The sequence below is a fragment of the Ciona robusta genome, chromosome 11 (assembly GCF_009617815.1).
Source record: "Ciona robusta chromosome 11, ASM961781v2".
Lineage (NCBI taxonomy): Eukaryota > Metazoa > Chordata > Ascidiacea > Phlebobranchia > Cionidae > Ciona > Ciona robusta.
In genome coordinates this window covers 4837096-4859784 of record NC_143245.1, presented here as the reverse complement: position 1 = coordinate 4859784, position 22689 = coordinate 4837096, and the positions used below count along the sequence as shown (strand labels likewise).

Genomic DNA, 22689 nt, shown 5'->3' with positions numbered 1-22689 from the left:
AAGATTAGAAATTGATAATTTGCATTATTTTTAAAATAAACTCGAACGGAAAAAAATTTAGATCGGAAAGTATTTGCGCACGGACTATTGGTATTCCCCACTTTGTTTATAGGCCTATAAAGTATTCTGATAGCTCCAACATAAAATGTTATTTCAGACAACCGCGCGTCACAGACAGAGGTATATATAATAAATAGCGCGTCGCAAGAATTACAATTAAAGACTGTATTGTCGTATTTCCTCGAAATTAAAAGATCCGGTAAAACGACAACATTTTTTGTTGCTGAATACAACTGTCTAGGCTTTGCAGCAAATGAAAGAAGCAGCAAGTACTCGTTAGTTGTCGTAGGTAAAGAAATAGCTAATTTTTTACTCACTTGTTGATTACATTAGACCAGGACGTGATAGGTCTTTGTATCCTTCGTGGCGATTACTCATTTCCGTGTTGTTTGAAATGAGATCTACAGTTTATACCAGCCACGTGACGTTATTATAACATAGGCGGCAAAACTTTAAGAGTCAGTTATTGTATCTAATGCTTATCAATGCAATATAACAAAACTAACCGCTGTTTTCCATAAACAGATAGAATTGCAAGCTAGATTCTGTAACTGTAATACTGCATAGCTTATACGACGAAGGGTATTAGCAATACCGGTAAACATGAAGCGGTCTTCAGTTGAACAGACAGGTATTAATGAATAATGTTTTAAAACAAATTAATATTATTGTTTTTTTTACTAAATCAAAAAAATGTAGCTATTTTAAACTGAAATATTTATTTGTTTAAACCTAACAGAAATATTATGTTTTCATGTAAAGCCTCGCACGGAGACGTGATTATACCGGAAAAGAAGAAACCGTTACGTAAGTTTACTAATATACCTACTATAAGAACGTTTGAGTGCAGTGTTTTGAAATGTTGAAATTAATGCGAGCCCTCGATATTAAATATGATATTATATAGTAGTAGCACTGTGGGGTAAAATGGGACACTGTTAGTTTACATATTATACATAATCATGGTTTGAATGCATGGGAGTTGCCAGGGGGGGGGGGGGCCTGAGGGGCCATGCCCCCCAATTCCTATTATGACGCAAATAACAAGGGCGTAGCCAGTCTAAAATTTTGGTGGGGGCCAAATGTTTTACGGTTGTATTTTGGGTTTGAAAAACCTCTTAATTACAACACAAAACACGGGAAGGCGTATTGTAAATGGCATTTATTTTTCACAATTACGCCGCATGAAAACACAACGATCTACAACTACATTTAAAACTCCATTCGTTGCCTACCACCAGCCATTTTTGTCACAACATTTGAGATTTGTTTTTCTTAGCTAGCAGATAGACTGTTTATTACGAAATAGTATGGATTCACACGCGTGAGTTCATCCGATGGTTTGACCTGGTAACTAATTACGACATAATAGCATTTCACACTAATTACGACATAATAGCATTTCACACGGCGATTATTTGCCATGGGCGTCGCCAAGGGGGGGGGGGGGCTGAGGGGCCATGCCCCCCCCCCAAAATATGCGCAACATCGTACGTATTGGTGTGATAAAAAACCCTAAGGCTATTTGCAAGCTAAGAACAACCTGCATTTAAATTTTTCCAAGTGTGTATTGGCATTATAGTTTGCGGTCATTTAAAGATATGTTAAACAATTTTGGTGTTGCGCATTTCATGAACTAAAATAAAAACGTAAACGTTGACCTTTATTCTAAGAATATACACAAAGTTCGGCTTCGGGTGAATGTGTCAAATTTTAACGCTTTCTGAAACTGTGTGAAATTTATGTAAACGAAGAACATAATGAACTATAAAACCGTATCCTCGCGACTCCCATGGGGCATAGACCGTTGTTAATTGTATGAAACCCGATCAGGATAGTTCAATATTGTGTTCTAAAGGTGTCCCGTCTCTCTCCCCCCCCTGACCATTGTTTGTCTCTAATTTTTGGTGGTTATTCTTCTTTTTATACAATTTTTATTTAATAGCAAACGCACTAAAATAGACTCAGAAATAAAAATTTTCAGATAATGAAGTTGAGAGCTAGCCCATCATGCTTTGTATATAATATTGAGATGTACACTGGTAGTGGTAATGCCATCATTTGTAAAGATTTCGGTCTTATGTGTATTTTGTGTAAAACCAACGAACTTCTTTTAAATACGCGTTGGCCGACACGGGATAACATTTAAACCTCTAAAAAGCAAAACACAAAGTCAGTAAATTCTATCTTTCATTGTCTGAGTCGCCGACGTGTCTGAGCGCATATGTAAAATTCAAATATACATTAGTTATTTGAAAAGCTTTTAGAACTGTGTATATTGTGTGTAAAACGATTTTCCTTTAAACCGCAAACTGTATTTAAAACTTTAATGCTGGAACGATATGTTATAGACCCATACAAACAAGTAACGCTATTTTGTGTTCGGTCTGAAAAATAAACAATTTTACTCTCTTCAAATACGGAGGCGTCCATCAAAATATTTGAAATTACAAAGAGAATAAGCAATAAAACAGCAGTCGTTTAAACAAGCTAAACACAAAAACTGCTGAGGAAAAACATGAAATAAACAATGTGGCAGCTAAACCCACATATTATATATATGGTAGGGTGGAAGGCGGGGCACCTTTAGCACGTAATATACAAATATCCTGATCGTGTCTTAAACAATTAATAACGGAGTATATGGTTTTGTGATTCCTTGAATGTTTTTTGTTTACCAGGACGAGAAAATTAAATAAAAGGTGTCCCATCTTCCCTTCACCCTACTATGGTGGGGGAAGATTGGACACCTTTTCATTTTGTTTTCTCTTTTAATTTGGTAGTAAACAAAGAACAAAGAATTGTGAAACCGTATTCATACGACTTCCACAGACCGTTATTAATTCTTTAAAACACGATCAGGCTTTTTAGAAATATGTGTTAAAGGTATCCCATCTTCCCCCACCCTACTATATATATGTACTTAATAATATGTTGTAAGCGTAAGGCGTACGTAACACACAACGATTTTATTATTAAGTTTACCATATTTAGAATGAAAAAGTGTCCCATCTCCCCCCCCCCCACCCTTCTATTCAACAATAATAAAATAACACGTAACTTCGTTTCTTTTGACAATATTATAAAGTCAAATCCGTTTCAGACGTTTCGGAGAGAGACCCATCATTCAGCGGTTTGTACAAAGGCGAGTACTCGGCTGGTCGCGATGCAAAGGCAGAGCTTGAACTTAAAATCGACCTGGATGAACTGAGAAAGTATTCAGAGGTTCTTAATATGATCAGCGGTTCGATCACGAAAACAAGCGATCGGAGATTGAACTGGTAAGAATATGAATGCATGTAACTTGCCTTATCCTCGCGTGGCCGGAAAACGATAGTTGTTGTAATACAGGCGTATATACATACACTGCGAATGATAACGAATGAATCTTATTTATCCTCGCGTAGTAGTTATAACACGGGTGGTCTGTTATATACACATCTTGCGCGCTAACGGGTTACCACATGCGTAACTTTAAACTTTAAAGGAATCGCTGGGTCGGAGCCGTTAAGTTTCTTGTCCCCAAGAAAACAATGCATCCAAGAAAACAATGCCTTGCATATGCAATGACCAAATACATAACAACTATAGAATGGGTGTTTTACGATAGAATGATTGCTGATTGCACATTACTACCGAGTGGTTTACACTATTAAATGCACTAACGAAGCAAAACAAATAAATCTATGGTAGAGTGGGAGAGGATGGGACGCCTTTTTATATTTTATTTTCTCTTCCAATTTAGTAGTAAACGAAAATCATTCAAAAAATTATAAAACCGAATCCTCACGAACTCCATAGAGTCATAGACCGTTGGTAATTGTTTAAAACACGATCAGGATATTTGGATATTATGTTCTAAAGGTGTCTTGTCTCCCTCACCCTACTATATAAACCTTTGTTGCATTTTAGGTTTAAGTCAAACAAAGCCATGTATTTTTGTTCCATTCCCGGCGAAGCAAGACTTGAAATCCCACCCAACTCGATGAACTACGAGCGAAATATTACAACTAAAGTTTTAGCACGTCGGAGCGATGGTGCTAAGTTCTTCGGCAAGGTTTTCATCAAGCTGATGTTGCCTCAAGACGACGGTGTCTGGAATGGAAGTTTTGAACTGCAAGTGGACGACGAATCCATTAAGTTTGACGAAGTCGAACGAACGAGTTTGGTAACTATGCAAACTTTTGGAGATTATGCATGAACATAAACAAATTAGACCAAACGTTCATAAAACGTTTTAAGGTGCAGTTAAACGTTGAAATATAGTAGGGTAGGGGAAGACGAGACAACTTTAGGCTTCAGCACATTATATTCCAATATCTTAATCGTGTTTTAAACAATAACAACGGTGTATAGCAGTCATGAGGATACGGTTTTATAATGTTTTGAAGGTTCTTTGTTTACTACCAAATGGGACGAGAAAATAGAATGAAAGGTGTCCCGTTTTGCCCCACCCCACTATACGTTGAATACGTATAGAAACGGATTTAAAAGATTTTAGCAACGGATTTAAAAAACAACATTTCGAGAATTCCCCACAGCAAAAAGTAAACTTAGGAAGGAAATATTTTTCTTTTTAATTTTTCCCGACGTATGGCTCTGGTTTTATTAAGGTACCAATAGTTGTATTGGTTCCAGCCTTTTTCTCCTGCTTGTTTGAACGTGCGTTTTGGATGTAAAAAGGAAATGCTTAGTTTATTAGTTACAAGTGGACTGTATATTTACAATCTTTACACAAAGTTACATATACATGAACTTACCCAGATTAGAAAGTTTAATTTATTCACAAATATATGCACATACATTAGCAACCGCCTCTGCTGGAATGTTTTATTGAATCAACAAAATTTAAAGATATTTCAGAATAAAACAAAACTTTCAAGACATTTATTTAATTAAGCAAAACACATTACAGTTTACTATTACTGTCATTATTTTGAGACATTAGATCACAAATGGTTTATTTTAAAAATAACTCTCCGAGAAGTCTGCAAAACAGTATTTGTAATTGTTGTTCAAGACATTGTACTTGAATAACAAATTAGCAATGCTTATAATAAGCTGCAAAGCATGTAAATCGGTTATCAATAGTTTGATCTTATACATAAATATATATATATAAAAAAAACCATACGTAAGAAAATATTTATTCACATTGTAACATACATAATAATAACTATAATAATAATATAATAATAACTTTTATTGGTCTCTTCGATTACGGTAGCAAAGATTTAAAAATATTTTAAACGGAAAGACAGGATTTAGCGACATGGTAACTTGTAAGCTGGAACGAGGTGTGACCCGTGTTATAACGACTGCCGTTTTCTGGCCCTGCAAGGGTAAAGCAAGTTACATTCATATTTCATCAGTGAAATACGCTAATTTTTTTAGAAAAAGCTAAACCGGTTGTTTGTTTACAAATCTAGCATTTTTTAAACTGGATGACTGGCTCCTAACAACCTGGGACCTAGGTACTACATCACAGTTCAATCTTGGATGTAAAACATATTTTAATGGTGCAAATCGTCCCAAAAAAAGCGTTGAAAAATTACCAAAATTTTTACCCTAATGGGTGGTTATAGTATTCAGAAGTTGTTATTATCAAAGATGCAAGAAACTGTTAAAGACATAACTAAGTAATAACAAATTCGCTTACATAGTGACATTAAAAATTAAGTTTCTGTTAATTAACATTTTTTTAACCTTTTCAGTTTTTCCGCGATCTTCAAATTGACATCGATTATGTGGATCGCGTTGTTTGGCCAGCGATTAAACTCTCAGACTTCCATGATGCTCCTGAAGGCATGAAAGATCGAAAACTTGATCCCTTTGCTGTCTTTGAAGATGCGGGGATCAAACTCCATTATGAGTCCTCTGATAGTGATGAGGTAGGAATGTAATATAACTTGCTTTAGCCTCGTGTTGTCGGAAAACAGCAGTCGTTAACTTGTAATCACACGGGTGTTAATACACCTTGTGTTAGCCTTTGCGTTACCATGTATGTAACTTTGTTGGTGATTATTTTTTTAGATTTTTTTATTTTTATGCATGGCTGATAATTTATGATAACACATTCGCCCTGGCAGGGTGTGATAAATAACATGCGGGTATGAGATATGACAGAATCCCTTGGCCCTGTAGCTAATTGGTTAGGTGCTTATAACTAAAGGATACGGATTCAATTCTCGTTACAGCTACCATAGTGACAGTGTGTGTTTTTTTGTAATACACTCAATAATACAAATAATGGGTTGTCCAAACTTAGTCAATAATAAAAGCAATTCCACTTATTCTTTTATTTTCCGCCTAAGATCAGCGATCCAACTCCAGACAACCCATGGACCAAAGATGACATGTATGAGGTGATGATGGAACATTTTGACTCTTCGTCCAACGAAGATGCCACCAGTGTGTGGTGCATGATGGCCAACGTACCACCGGATCCAAGATACATGGGTTTCTCATTCAACAAAGATAACAAAAAAGGATTTGGGATGTTTAAAGGGTAAATCTATGTTATTTGGTATACTTAATATTTTGTGTGGGTGGCCGTTACAAATAATTGGTGGGTATGCAGTAGGCTTTTTAAATACAAAACTAAAACACCCAACCATAGCATAGACGTGGTTATATACATGTGATCAATCATTAAGGTAGACTGTTGGGTTTTTCAAATTGGGATATTATGGGTTAGGTGTAGGCACTGGCAATTGCTCCAAGTGGTCACTAATTGGTTCTCCCAATTATCAGCCATACATAAAAAAAATTAATAAAAAATCTCAAAAAATAAATCACCCACAATAAATACATGATAACTCTTACGCTGGCACATTGTGTGACCAGCGTTATAACAACTGTCGTTTTCATGTGAGGATAAAGCAAGTTACATTCATTCATTTATCCAGACACAAATCCTTTGAGGGCTTGATGGATCCTTCATCTGAAGACCATCCTTATGCAACACGAAGATTCCTGCATTACTTCATTCATGAGTGTGGTCATACTATGGGACTCATGCACCCATTTGAATTGAGTAAGATGGTTTTACTTCTGTTTTGATTGTTTTTGTAGCGCTAACTCATACTTGTGTGTTGGCAGTTGACGCTATTAGGTCCATGGTTGGATTAAAGAATATTACCAAATTTAAAATAACCTTAAAAAATATTTGTTACTTGTGTTTTTCGATTACTTTAACCAAGGTTACTTTTAAATTAACAGTAAATTGAATTGTTACAACATGCTAACAATAAAATAAACGAAAGAGTAAAATTTGGAAGAAATATACTTTACACAATCTTTATGCACACTTTTGTTTTCATTAGAAGACTAACTTGATAATAATTAAACATAAATGGCTTATTTGTCTGCTAGGTGTAGTGACCATGTATATTTTCCTCCAACTAAATGTAAATATGTTTTATAACTGTGACCGATTTTAACAACTGTTGTTTTGTAGCTATATCCTGTCTTTTCTTTAAAAATATTTTTAAATCTTCGCTACCGTAATCGAAGAGACAAATAAAGTTAATATTATTAATATTAACACAGGTTAACACACTAAACAGTCAACACCAATTTTTTTTTAGACAACCCATCTTCGTTGACTTGGATGAACTATTCATGGAAATATAACGCCAAATATGGCCCTGGGGAGTTCTATGATAATTTCAACTACTCATTCTCGAATATTGAGCTCCAAGTTTTAAGGCACATCCCCAGCAAGGTATTATAACAGCGGGTACTTAAGTTTTTATAGTAACAACGCACTTTAATCATCTAAATCTGTTTTTTTAATGTAAACTTTTAATAATTAGTAACTATATTTTAATGGGTCAATTCCCGGTAAAAATACCTTTTTTTCTTTGTAGCAACCAGACAGCTAAACATAAAAATCTGAATCTATTTGCTGCACACCAAATGTTCATAAGTTTATATTGTTGTATTTTAACCAAAACATTCTAAAGTTTTTACAAAATTATTGTTAAATGTTGTGAGTTTTGTGACACATCTAAACATTAATTAAGAATGTATATTTGTATTTTCTTTGTTTTACATTGAATTGTTATTTTGTTTTGTGAATTTCTGAAGTTTCATGGGCAGAATTTTTGGCTTCAGCAATACACTTAACACCTATTGCTCCAACCCAGTGTTTTTTATAGGTTATATAAATAGTTAGCCTTACATCTTAAAAAATTAAAAAAGGAAAAAAACTGTCTTTGCTCTGCCCTGTGGGGATAAGTACGTTATATGACTATCTGTTCTATCTCTGTTTCGAAAATAACACACACTGTTTCTATTAGAAGACTAACTAGATAATAATTAAACATAAATGGCTTGTTTGTCTGCTAGGTGTAGCGACTACGCTTATTTTTTTTTTTAAATGTCAATATTTTTTTAACTGTAACATGTTTTAACAACCATTGTTTTGTCTCTATATCCTGTCTTTTCGTTTAAAATATTTTTAAATTTTTACTACCACAATCGCAGAGACAAATAAAAGGTATTAAAGCTAAATTAAATAACATTTGCAATTCTTACTAATGTAGGGTTTCAAAGCTGTTGCACCCAATGTGAGAGTGACAAACTATGGAAAAGTTTCTGCTGCCCCAGCGGAACAAAAATTGGGGGAGCAAGATGAATATGAAGAAGAAAATAAAGTAAAATACAAGCTCTCGCTTCGGGCTGTTGTTGAAGATCAGGAGTACGCAGTGGTAAGAAATTAACATAACAACTTCTATATAACATTGTGTACTAGTTTTATTAAAATAATTTAGAAATTTATTTTATGATTATTTAATTACTTTCTTATTTTTAAGCTCTTAGTATACAAAACACATGTTTACAACATTTTAAAGTTAGTTAACAGATATGTAGATAAATCCACTCTCCAAGTGTAAGAGAAGTGTTTGAATTTATTAATTCCTAGCTTTTATGAACACTTTATATTTGCCTTTAATTTTTAGGATGATTCTATTAGTTTGGAACTGCGATTGAAAAACACAGGGGAATTCCCTGTTCTGATAGAGTCAGACTTTGACCCAATGAGTGGAAACATGAAGGTTTTTATCATTAAACCAAATGGAGAGATTGAGGTATATATACAGTTATAGTGATAATATAATCGAAATTGGGTATTCAAATAATAATTTTAAAGGAAAATTAAGAAAGCTTGTAACTCTGTAGTTATGATGTTTCTACTGTTTGTTTCTCTTTTCTATTGTTTAACTAAAAAAAACAAAAATAAATGGCAACTTTTAAGCTGGCACAAGGTGTGACTCCTGTTACAAGAATTTCTGGCTACACGAAGATAAACCATGTTGCATTCATACATTCAAAAATACCATTTTAAATATGTTACATTCATTCATTCAAATATACCATTCATTCGAATATACCTCTTTTTCACAGTTATATTGGTCCTTCGTTACGCACCTTCAATCTTCTACTTACCAAGACCCCATCATTCTGCAACCCAGTGGAACAGATGGGTCAGATAGGTACAGTGATGTTGTTCAGATTGGGGAGGGAACTAATGGCCCTGTGTTTTCTGAAGAAGGCACCTATAAGCTCTATGCTGTGTATATTGGATTAGAGCACAATATTGTATCAGGTCAGTTATGTTGTTTTGTTTAAACACAAGAAAGTAAATATGGAACGGATTTTATAGATTTTAATTATTCATTTGTTCATTTTTTATTTAAACTTTCGTGGCAAGGCAACTTCAAAAGCATTGTTAGTGAGGTTTTATAAATAGTACTGTGGGGTAAAATGGGGAACCTTTATCCTATAAATACAAATATCCTGAACAGTTTTTAAACAATTAACAACGGTCTATGGGAGTCGTGAGGACACTGTTTTATAGTTCTATAAATGAATGAATGTAACTTACTTTATCCTCGCGTGGCCGGAAAACGACAGTCGTTATAACACGGGTGTGCACCTCGCGCCAGCTTACGAGTTACCAAGTATGTTACTTTGTGGGTGATTATTTTTTTTGGATATTTTTTTCATTTTTATGTATGGCTGATAATTTGGACAACCCATTAGTGACCACTGGGTTGGAGCAATTGCCGTTAAGTGTCTTGCTCAAGGACACATACACCCACAATGGTAGCAGCGACGAGCCTTGAACCTATTACCTCTGGGTTAGAGGCAGGCGCGCTAACCACTATGCCACGGCGCCGGTGTTCTTTGTTTACCGAACCGGATAATAAATAAAATAAAAAGATGTCCCATCTTCCCCCGACCTACTACATGTTTGAAACAGTCCTAAAGCTAGGGAATTTTAGGTGCAGACCAAAATTCACATCTGCACATATTATACAGAACAAGCATATTTACATAATAACTTATGTTATTTACAGAAAAAGTGGATGTGGTTATTCGTAAAGCAGATGTTCAAGACAAACTTGCTAAAGCGGTAAGTATCGCTCAATTTTTCATATCTCGCTCAGTAAAACCCCAAATAACGAAAAAAGTAATATGCAAACTTCAAAATTGGAAATGTATGACTAAAAATATTTACCATTTAGCTGAATGTTGGTTCTTTCCTTGGGGGAGCAAAACAAATTGGAAATTTCTGGGGTGACTTTGTCTCCAAGGCAGCTGCATTCAAGAAAAATCATATCAACAAAGTGACAGCTTTCCTTGGAGATTTGGTCAGTGGTGAAGGCAGATCCGTGGTTAAGACACGCAAACGAGGGCGAAAAGGAAAAGCAAAGAAGGAAATTTCGAGGCGCGATGCTCTAAAGACTACAAAAGATGTGTTTGCCGATACCGCAGACATGGTGCAGTATTACCATGGCAATGTAAGTCTCTAAAATCATTTCTAGGCTAAACAGATAGTGTAGTAATCAGAATTGTATGTTATCATAGATTTTGAAATTACTGTAACCACTAATACTATGCAATTCTTGCTTCAGGGTAGAAATTCCAATAACAATTTTTTTGTGGCAGGTTCTACTTTATTGTAGTTTTTCACTGTTGCCTCTTAGCTGATAAATAGTTAATAATTACATTGTATCAGACTACTTGTAGCTAAGCTTAAAGTCCGTATGATTATATAATTAGGTCTGGCGCCGTGGCATAGTGGTTAGTGCGCCTGCCTGTAACCAATAGGTAATGGGTTCAAGGCTCGACACTGCTACCATTGTGGGCGTATGTGTCCTTGGGCAAGACACTTAACGACAATTGCTCCAACCCAGTGGTCACTAATGGGTTGTCCAAATTATCAGCCATACATAAAAAAAATGAAAAATCCAAAAAAATCACCTACAAAGTAACATACATGGTAACTCGTAAGCTGGCACTAGGTGTTAAACCCGTGTAATAACGACTGTCGTTTTCCAGCCACGCGAGGATAAAATAAGTTACATTCATTCATTCAGATCTCCATAGGTTAGACAATTCATGTTAGTTGCTCTGTGACTGAACTCTAAATAAACACACATATTCCTTTCTTGCCAAGTCTGAAAATAAATCTCCAAATTACCCCTTTAATTAACAAACCAATAACCATAATCCTCAACAGGGTGCAAAAGGAGACAACATAAAATACAAAAAGTTGGTCTTGACACGGGCGAAAATTGCCGCAAAGGTTGGATTTTCCATGGACAAAATGGAAGTGGAATTTAACCAGATGTTGGCTGACTTGGTGAAACGTGGGGTGAAGTATGCTGCAATACAAGATGCTTCAAAACAGTGGGAACAGATTAAGAATCCAAGTAGGTCTAAAATTCTCTATTCTACTGTATATGGATGAGGTATTATGTTGAAATGCGCCAAGGGTTTTATGCGAGAGTTGGCTTATTACCTAACATGTAATGTGATAACCTTATCAGATGTTTAAGAATCACACTTTACTGAAATTAAGTGAAAAATATTTTAACGCTAATAAATGAGAGATCTTTTCTCGACAACTTAGCAAAGTTAGATGCTCTGATCAAATTTTACATATGCTGTATATATAGTCCTGTACGGAAAGACCTGACACTTAGAATTATATATAATATCCAAATATCCTGATCAAGTTTTAAACAATTAACAACGGTCTATGGAAGTTGTAAGGATACGATTTAAAAATTCATTGAGTGCTCCGAGTTTACTACCAAATGGGACGAGAAAATAGAATGAAAAGCTGTCCTATCTTCCCCCACCTTACTGTATGTGTGTTGCTGGTGTAATGAATAACATATATGTGTTTTCTCTAACATGTTGTCTATGTACCGAACGAATGTTTTGCATTTATAATTTCCATGCTCGCTTAAAGATTATGACATATTATACGGCAAACCATGCAGCCGATATGCACTGTCGAACATCGTTCCTATCTTATCATCATGACCTATTTATCCTCATAGGGCGGGCAGCGCAGAGTTATCATAACTTTTTATTTGTCTCTTCAAATACGGTATTGAAGATTTATAAACATTTCAAATTAAAAGACAAGATACAGCGACAAAACAACAGTAAAATACCAAGCAACAATTAAAACACGCTTACAGTTATAAACCCTTTTTAAATTTAATTACGAGCCATTCATGTTTAATTATTTTCAAGTTAAACTTCTAATAGAAACAAAAGTGTGCATAATGAGACAACCTGCACAGTGGATAGAGTTAGATATAAAACACAAGTGTAAACCCAACCATTCAATAAATGGTATCACAGTTATTTACCAGTCTTTAAACAAATATCTTTTCACCTATAGCACCTCCAGTGGACCAAAATTCCAAGGAAAATCTCCAGAACAAGTTTGAACAAATATTAGATTGGTATCCTGACAATGAGCCTGAGGGGGAGGACATGAGCGGAATTGGACTCGGAAAGTATGTGCAATTTTTATCATGTGGAATTTTAATCTAATTTTCCGAATTATTTTTTATGAATTTTGAATGAATGAATGTAACTTACTTTATCCTCGCGTGGCCAGAAAACGACAGTCGTTATCACACGGGTTTAACACCTCGTGCCAGCTTACGAGTTGCCATGTATGTGACTTTGTGGGTGATTATTTTTTTGGGATTTTTTTATTTTTTTATGTTGGGCTGATAATTTGGACAACCCATTAGTCACCACTGGGTTGAAGCAATTGACGTTAAGTGTCTTGTCCAAGGACACATACGCCCACAATGGTAGCAGCGACGAGCCTTGAACCCATTACCTAATGGTTACAGGCAGGCGCGCTAACCACTACGCCATGGCGCCGGACAAAAATTTTTTTTTCGTCATGAATTTTGTAAAAGTAATGCATATTAGTTTTTACTATTTACCTTTTTGTGGCTTCACATATCATGGTTCTTAGTTTTTTTCTCGCAATATATGCTAAGTTTCATAGGTTTGTATTTGTGCTTTTCAGTATCAAGTAAGAACACAATATTGTAAAAATTTGAAAAAAACACAAAAAACTATTTATTAAAAAATTCCTGTTCAGGCCTTTCAGTAACTTCAGTATTAATCATCTGATCGCTGGTGCTTCCATTGCTCGTTTGCTCTTTGATAAACTGGACGAGACACACGATGTCGCTGCCGTGCTAGAGTATGCCGATATATTACAGAAGTCTTACAAAGTTAACCATCATGTATTGCACTGGGCAGTTGAGGTGTTTGTGGTGCATTCAAAAAGAGCAAAAAGCAAAGGCCTTCAGTAAGTGTGGTAATAGTTCTAAACCATTCTATTCTGTGTAGAGGAGGTCTTAAGACTTAGGGGACTTGGGATTTAGGCCAGATTTGGCCCATTACCCCAACACCCATGTACGTCCGAAGGTGACGTGGGATAGTGAATTTCCTTATTGTTTTTACGACACCAGCGTCCCAACCAAGTTCTCTTGTCCCAAAAGACTCCATTTGCAAGCTCATTCTCACACTTCACATCATTACCGATTTTTTTCGCAAGGTACCCAGTTCCCAAACCAATGGATAAGTCTCTGATAAGCAATGCTGCAATGACTGTAACACAAAGAACTGGACAACCAGCAGAGACCTGGATGAATTACTGGAGAAATGATGCTGATTTGAACTACCATCACAGGTTGACATTTGATTCATTTTTTTGTTGAATTAGTTAAAGGACAACCGTTAGCATGTGATTAAGTAGTTGTTCGCCTCTTTATCAGAGGATACCGTGTTTACCGCTTGATGCAGGCATCATTGTGGACATATATTTGCCTGGACACTTAAAGTTTTAACTTATGAATTGTCCCAAATCGTTAGTCAAACTAATACATAATTGACTGAAAATTAGGGCAATTCAATAGGCCGGAAAGCGACAGTCGTTATCACACGGGTTCAACACCTCGTGCCAGCTTACGAGTTACCAAGTTTGTTACTTTGTGGGTAATTATTATTTTATTTTTTTATTTTTTTTATGTATGACTGGTAATTTGTACAACCCATTAGTGACCATTGGGTTGGAGCAATTGCCGTTAAGTGTCTTGCCCAAGGACACATACGCCCACAATGGTAGCAGCGACGAGCCTTGAACCCATTACCTATGGGTTACAGGCAGGCGCGATAACCACTATGCCACGGCGCCGGTAAACTATCTTATAACTGCTGCTATCAATGTGGAAGTATACGTCTTTGGGAAAGATCTTTTACCGTGATTGCTCCAATCCAGTGGTCCTTTTTGGGTTGTTTAAATTGTTAGTCATACATGAAATAAATGAAATGATCCCTTCAAAGTAATCTCTTGCCTACGTGGTAATTAATAAGCAGGCAAGAGGTGTGTGAAACAGAACACCTGTGTTACAACAACTGTTGTTGCCCAACCACTTAAGAATAAACAATTCACATTACTTAACCCTGTGTTGCACAATGAATAATTATCTTTTTGTTTCACACAGGCACTGGCATGTAGTATATGTGGTAGGTCAGCTAATTGGCCAGAACTTGAACTGGTTTGGTCGCTGGAGAACAGAACGCCCAGAGTTGTTTAGACAAGGGGAATTGTTTGGATACATGCACGCTCAAATGCTTGCGCGCTACAATGCAGAACGACAATCTTGGAGACTTCCATCAGTGCAGGTAAAAACAGGTTTTAGTTTGTGGGTTATAGTAGTCGATTAGGATATATTTTTTCTATATTATTAAACTAAAGTTAGATTTTACTAAAATGTAATTTGAAAGTTATATGTTGCCTATTGTCCTACAGCTGGATATAAATGTTTTACATGATATAAAGTATATATTTTTACCTGCACCAGAGCTGTGGCAAAGTGGTTAGCGCATCTGCCTTTAACCCAGAAGTAATGGGTTCAAGGCCTGTTGATGCTACCATTGTGGGCGTATGTGTTCTTGGGTAAAACACTTCACAGCAATTGCTTCAACCCAGTCACTAATACGTTGTCTAAATGATCAACCAAGCATAAAAAATTATCCCCCACAAAACAGCATACATAGTAAACACCTAAAGTGGCATGAGGTGTATGAACACCTGTGTTATAACGATTATCATTTTCCAGCCACGCGAGGATAAATCAACATTTGTATTTAATAAGTGTTTTAAATGCCAAGGTATGGGTACATTTCTAAATCTATTTTAAAATCATATTTTGTTTTGTAGGCATGGCAGTATAATGAGCGTGATCCAGTTGGTTACAACACAGGCTTTGAGTTCCATAATGATAGACGGAACCGTGGTTTCTCTCCAAGACTACCTGGCAGTTTTCCTGATAGAGAACAAACACGTTTCCAAAGATTTGAGCGTGCGATCATGAGAGCAATCAATGCAGATGTTCTACCACCAGTGGTAATAGGAGAAACAACTCGAAAGTATGTACTTGTTGAATAAATGAATGTAACTTACTTTTTTGTCGCATGGCCAAAAAATGGCAATCGCTAAACACCGGTGTTTATACACCTCATGCCAGACTATGTGTTGTGGGTACTTTGTGGGTGAATTTTTGGAGGAATTTTATTGTTTTTTTAAGGTATGGCTGATAATTTGGACAACCCATTAGTGACTACTAGGTTGAAGCAATTGGCGATAAGCGTCTTGCCTGGGGCCACATTCACCCACAATAATAGCAGCGTTGAGCCTTGAACCCATTACCTCTGGGTTTGAGGCAAGTGCGTCGACTACTTTGCCATTCCACCGGCCAAATGGTTGTTCGTATTAAAAACACTATTAGATTTTACCAAATAGTCAAAATTATTTTACAAAGTCTGCCTAGGTGTATTAAAAAACATTTCAAAGCCACACACTTTTAACTAAAATCAATTTGCTAGATGACTAGTGACTACTAAATTGAAACTCAGTACAAGATTTTTTGTTCTGGATACAAATTTATTTTTATTAAATTTTTTTTATTACTGCCAAATCGTTATTTACCCATATTTTTTACTTCGTCTTTTGTACTGTACAAAAAGTTTAAACCACACCCAAAAATTAAAACAAATATTTCTAGCATAACTTACGTTTTGTAAAAAAATATATTTTGATATGTCTTTTAAGTGTTGCCATGGATGCAAACTGGGCAGGTCATGTTATTGAAGCTTCCTCCAGCACTTGGCAAACACAACTTGGTTCAATACATAACAATGGGCATGGAGTTATTGGTTCAATGTCTCGCTCTGTAAGTAGAATTGGCAATTTTCTGCATCAGACTAATAATAACAAGAATATATATAAAGTATTGAAAAAGGCTGTTAATAGTTTCCAGTGTTTTATATTTTATAAATTTATTCATTTATCAGAAAGGCTTTGGTGCTCTGGTGTCAATTTATCAGAAATGCTTTGGTGTCAATTCCAAAACTGCATTTCATTTATTAATTACCAGAAATAAAGTATTTCTTATTTGAAATTATCTCTTTGAAAGTGATAATAAAGAGCAAAATATTAAAACTACCAAGATAAGTGTAAACACAGCAAAACCACAGTTGTTAAAAACACATATACTTTATCCTTAAAATAAAATAGTAATCTTATAGTTAATGCTGTAGTAGATGACCTATTCCAATCAAATAGTAACTTTCACTTAGTTGCAGCCCAGAAATTCAGGCAAAATTTGGCAACAGAACCAGAGTGTTGTCCTAATTAGGGTAATTATTGATCAATATTTTTTACACCTTAGGGTTCAAGTTACATGAGTGCCACCGTAACAGCTATGAGAGATCCAATATTTTATCGCTGGCACAAAAGGATTGACAATTTGTGGCAAGAGTGGAGCAGTAGAAGAGTAACAGATCTTCAGTCAGATGCACCAGCTGTCATAATACGGCCCAGTGACATCATAATTAGCAACAATGCAAACCCACCAAGAGGTTTTAACTCGTAAGTGTATGTAAAAAATCCGAGTAACTGTTTTATAACAAATAATTGAATATCAAGTTTAGTTTGTTTTTTTTTAACTAATTGCACCACTTTTCTAATTTTTACATACCGCAAAACGACAGTCGCCTAAACACGGGTGTTCTGTTTTATACACCTCGTGCCAACTTATGAATTATCATGTATGTTACTCTGTGAGCAATTATTTTGGGGGAAAATTTTTCATTTTTTTATGTATTATAAAAAACTTTTAATTTTTGCCAGATTTTCCAACACCAACTTTCAGTCGGATGATTTACAAACATACCTTGGTCCACCACAGAAGAGATACGAGTGGGACAATAAGATATCTCACCAACCATTTACATACCATATAAGGTTCCAGAGAGCATCTCAAGCCCAAGGTACATACATGCAGTATAATTTTGTAGATAATGGTAATGTTTTGTGTGTGTATGATATGCAATTTGAACAACCCATTAGTAACCACTGGGTTTTACATAATTGTTTCATACACCTCGTGCTAGTTTACGAGTTACCAAGTGTGTTTTTTTTGTGGGTTGGAGCAATTACTGTTAAGTGTCTTGCCAAAAGACATATAGCCTACAGTGGGCATTTATGCTGAGCCTGAAACCAATGCAAATAAATGAATGTGATCGCAAATAAATGAATGTGATATCTTTTCCGGCGCCGTGGCAAAGTGGTTAACGTGCTGTCTGTAACCCAGAGGTAATTGGTTCAAGGATCGTTGCTGAGGCAATTTGGAGCGTATGTGACCCTGGGCAACTTAAAAGCAATTGCTCCAGCCCCCCAAAAAGAAACACACTTGGCAACTCGTAAAGTGGCACAAGGTGTATGAAACAGAACATCTGTGTTTTAACAACTGTAATTTTTTTTGACCACACAAGGATAAAGTTACATACATACAACTTTGTAACGGGGCAACTTACAAACTAAACACTGTAGCTATTCTAGTGACCACTGGGTTGAAGCAATACAATATCTTGCCCAAGGACGTGCATGCCAACAATGGTGATAGTATCAATCCTTTGTTAATAGACAAAACCTACAAATACTATACTAATGGCAAGTTTTTAAACAACGATCTCCAGGTGAATTGAACTTAACTGTTCGAATATTTATTTGTCCCGCATCTGAATCTAACAACAGATTGAGCTGGATTGAAATGGACAAGTTTGTTTACAGGTAAGTGATTCACACTCACTACTATATATGTGTTTTTTTTATAACTCATAATTTCACATTCTTTTTGCAGTAGCTGTCATAGTTTCCCTAGTTATTTAATAATATATAAACTGTATCACCAACCCGGCGGTCACTAATGGTCTGTCTAAATTATCAGCCACACATAAAAAGTACCCCCAAAAAGTTATTTACTGACAAAGTAACATACTTGGTAACTCGTAAGTTGGCACAAGGTGTATGAAGCAAAACACCTGTGGTATAACGATTGGCGTTTTTCGGCTATGCGAGGATAAAGTAAGTTGCATTCATTTGTTACGTATTAAGATTTATTTGATAATGCCTAATGAGTGATGACTTGCAACTAGGCAGTTGGCATGGGGTTCCCCATCAATTTAAAGTGAGCAATTTAAAACCCCAACCCCTCCTAACCCCCATACCCTCCAACTTCGAGCCACAGTTCTGCATGGGTAAAGTCCTACAGTGAAGCACATTTTGGGATATTTCGGCATGAGTCCACTATGCCCTACTATTACTTCTTCTTTAAATTTCTCACCCTTTAAATTGTAAAAAACTTTTAAAAAACTTTTTTAAACATTTTAAAAGTTTTTCAAATAGGATTCTATGTAAAAAATGTTTACACAAGATTTTATGTAAAAAAAAATTTTTTCACAGACTTGGCGCAGATGCAACATCAGCTGTGATATCTCGTCCTGATCGTCATTCCTCGGTCATTAAGCGTGAAAGAAGTTACATGGAGGGAGATGTGGAAGAAAACTTCACAACAACTGCCACAGGATTTTGTGAATGTGGTTGGCCATACAGCATGCTGCTACCACGTGGTACAGAGGTATGTTTAATTACCAGCTTAAAATAAGTCACTTTTTGACCTATTTTATTTTGCAATAGTGAGGTTCTATGATGTGGCACACTACTTTTTATATATTACTTAAAATAAGTTGTGTTTTGACCTGGTAAATTATAAAAGAGCTGTTATGCTTGGAAGTAATGAGCCAACTTTAACCTAAACCTGCATAGGATACACTTTCAAGTATGGTCACTACGTTTTAAGCACGGTCACTATATATATATTATTTAATGAGAATAATAGCCTTTACAATATAATTGAAACACTGCAATTTTTAGATTTTTTTTTATTTTATTTTCATGTCTCATTTGGTAATAAACAAAGAACATTCGAAGAGTTATAAAACCATATCCTCATGACTTCTATAGACTAATGTTAATTATTTAAGACAGGATCAGGATATTTAGATAATATGTTCTAAAGGTGTTCCATCTTACCCCACAGTACTATATACTAAATACCTATTTGTTGGGTTTATTTTATTTCTTTGAAGGGTTTTGTCAGGATTAATGTGCTAAAGTCAACTGTTTTTTCCCACTCTACTAATACATATTTTATAACAGCAAGGCGAGCAATGGCGACTGTGTGTCTTCCTGAGCGACAATAATGTGGATAGTATTAGTGTCCGCAGCTCTTGTGGAAGTATGAGCTTCTGTGGGTCCTCCGGACAAGCTTATCCAGATCGAAGAATGATGGGGTATCCATTTGCGACTCGTGTGTCACTTGGGAATAATGAGGTATTAATTCACAAAGGTGTCAAAGTTAGGGGTAGCCAGGCTGACCCCAGAATTCCTTGGGTTTGTTGGTTAGTAAAGACATACTTGGTGATTCTAGGAACGAGGTGTATGAAACAGAACACCCATGTTTAAGAACTGCCTTTTTTCGGCCAGTTACATAAACTTATTAAAAAAAACAAGTATAACAATTCTATATAAAATACGAGTAAAAAACTTAAAAAAATATTTTTAAATTAAAAAAAAACTTTAGATGGCAATAGAAAATGCGATGTCTGCACTTCAAAATGCTTCCATTTCATCTTTTATCATCAAAAACAACGTCACCATTTCCCCGCCTGTTCCAGCAGTTGACGCATGGTCACCATGGGTACAGATGGGTGTAGATGACGGAATGAATGAAACTAGCACCACTGTTGCTTCTTTCAGGTTAGATAGGTTGGTAGGCTCTCTCCTTTCCTTTTTTTCTTTTGCTTCTCTCATGCCTACTTGATTCTTCATAAATGGTTTGTTTCAAATAATGATAACAGATTGCAATACTGGACAACTGTTTTAAAATCCCTAATTTGTGTTTATTTATAAGAAGATCTAAAATACATGAGGTTTGGAAATACAATATGTAATCATTCACCAAGCCCGTACTGTACAATATCTGTATAAAAAAACTCAAAATTTTAAACTACAATGTACATGCTGACATAACTTTTTTTTTATGTCAAATTTATAATGTAACATTTTACAAAGCAAACGTGTAAATATAAAAAAACTATTGTAAATATGACCGTGTTTACCACATATTTACAATGTTCCATTATTTCCATTTATTCTTTTCATTTAACCTATTCATCGTATTTTTAAAATTTATTCAATTTCTTCATACCTTCTTACTCAATCACACTTTTCAGTTTGCACTATCTATATTTTTTACAGATAATTATCACGATTTTTTTTTTGTTTGGTAACAAATTTTATTAAAATGTTTTTAAAAAAAATTTTTATTCCAGTCCAAGCGGAGCAGGCGGTGTCTTTAGAATCCTAATCGATGACGCAGCGATGACACTCACCAACTTTAACACTATCCGAGTTCGATTCCAGGGCAGGGGTGAAGGTTTTGGGGCTTACGGCATCTTATCTGCATATGTTGGGGTCCAGCGGGGGAATTCCCTCAATTTGAGACAGGGTTCTAATCGCCCCCCTATTACAGTAAATGGCCAGAGTAGCTTCACTGTACCAGAAACTGGAATAATATCGGATGAAATGAATTTGGGGTATGAAACTATTATGTTGCTGTATGCTTAGAAAACATTTTTTCTTTAATATAATGCGGATTTCTTTAATTAACTATTTTTTGACTGTCAAGTGATGCTTTTGCCTTGCCGTATTTTTAGGATTTTTAAGTATTATTTTTAAATGTTTGTAAGATCACACAGTATATACACTACAGTTTATTATTCTAATGGGAGATCTAGAATGTAGAGAACAGAGTTGACCCATTACCTCAGTGTTAATTTGTACTAAAATTTACTGTTTATATATATACATATCTACATATACGTATTTTAAACTTATTATTTTACACAAAACCTTTCTATTATCCTAACTCAGTGCAAACACTTGATTTTCGTAAATTGTACATTCTCCAACCACAACCCTTTTTTTCACCACAGTGAATCTGCACCAGTGGATCTCTTTGTTACTTTCACACTCCAGAGCCCTGGTTGTTTCTTGCGACCTGCTGATGACATTACAAGTACCAGCACATACGCCATTCTTCAGCCAACAGGAGATGTACCGGAGAATTGGCAAAATCTTGAAGATGTGCGAACTTCAACTGCACTGTACTGTATTGGAGGAATAATGACACCATTGTCCAGCACATAAGTTAACAGAAAACCAGATTAAAGAAGTTAAAGTAAAACTATTTCCTTAAAAAGTTCTTAAGTGTATTTAGCCATGAAACACATTTAACCAGATCATGTAACAAAGTATCTATGATTAATATATGCTATTTCTTTCAAATTGACATCTTTAGTTGACAAACATTTTGTGGCTATTAACTACATTAGGGTTTACTTTTAAACTTGTATAGATAATGGTCTTTCACAAGCGGCACATAAAATGGGGGGGTATAACACAAAAAAAGGCGGGGGGTATAACACAAACACAAAAAAGTTGTATACAGTGTAACTCGTAATCTGGCATGAGGTCTATGAAACAAAACACCTGTGTTATAAGATATACTATGTACTCTGGCAAAAATGTTAGTAACCTAGTTAACCTATTATGTTACCTGCAGTAGGCTATATCACTGTAGATCGGTTTGCATTCTTTAGGTTTGTATATATATATGTGGTATGTAGAAAGAATGTATGCTAAGCACCTGTAGTACTTATTATTCAAATACATTGCACATTAATATCATTGTAAACAGATTACGAAATAAATTGAAATGTTGATTGCTCTAAGCACACATGTGTAACTGGATTCGCGTTTTGAGGCATGCCTTAGGGTGTTTTAAGACAGTTCGTATTAAGGTTGTTAAAAAAATTATC

The 22689-nt window shown here is 35.4% G+C and overlaps 1 protein-coding gene across 2 annotated transcripts; it reads left to right on the top strand.

The window, feature by feature from the left end:
• The first annotated feature begins 550 nt into the window (after positions 1–550).
• Positions 551–22605, top strand: LOC149728610 (uncharacterized). 2 transcript variants are annotated; one of them, XM_089888976.1, is made up of 28 exons: positions 551–691; positions 823–867; positions 3164–3341; positions 3973–4228; positions 5775–5951; positions 6375–6568; positions 6969–7096; positions 7650–7786; positions 8610–8774; positions 9027–9155; positions 9472–9673; positions 10428–10483; positions 10596–10871; positions 11594–11786; positions 12773–12890; positions 13496–13708; positions 13958–14092; positions 14907–15087; positions 15626–15834; positions 16517–16637; positions 17136–17335; positions 17597–17736; positions 18445–18538; positions 19211–19385; positions 19967–20140; positions 20391–20566; positions 21142–21405; positions 21805–22605. In XM_089888976.1, exons 1-28 carry the CDS (start codon positions 664–666, stop codon positions 22016–22018), a joined length of 4578 nt encoding a protein of 1525 aa, XP_089745102.1. In that variant the 5' UTR covers positions 551–663; the 3' UTR covers positions 22019–22605. The 2 variants fall into 2 exon arrangements, with proteins under 2 accessions (XP_089745102.1, XP_089745101.1); XM_089888975.1 differs by having other exon boundaries at positions 20391–20575.
• The last annotated feature ends 84 nt before the right edge of the window (positions 22606–22689 follow it).

Bases quoted from the DNA above. Each gene is read 5' to 3' on its own strand.
- LOC149728610 (XM_089888975.1), top strand. From the start codon at position 664: ATGAAGCGGTCTTCAGTTGAACAGACAG. The intron at 868-3,163 runs GTAAGTTTACTA...AATCCGTTTCAG, and splicing joins GGAAAAGAAGAAACCGTTAC to ACGTTTCGGAGAGAGACCCA. The intron at 12,891-13,495 runs GTATGTGCAATT...ATTCCTGTTCAG, and splicing joins AGCGGAATTGGACTCGGAAA to GCCTTTCAGTAACTTCAGTA.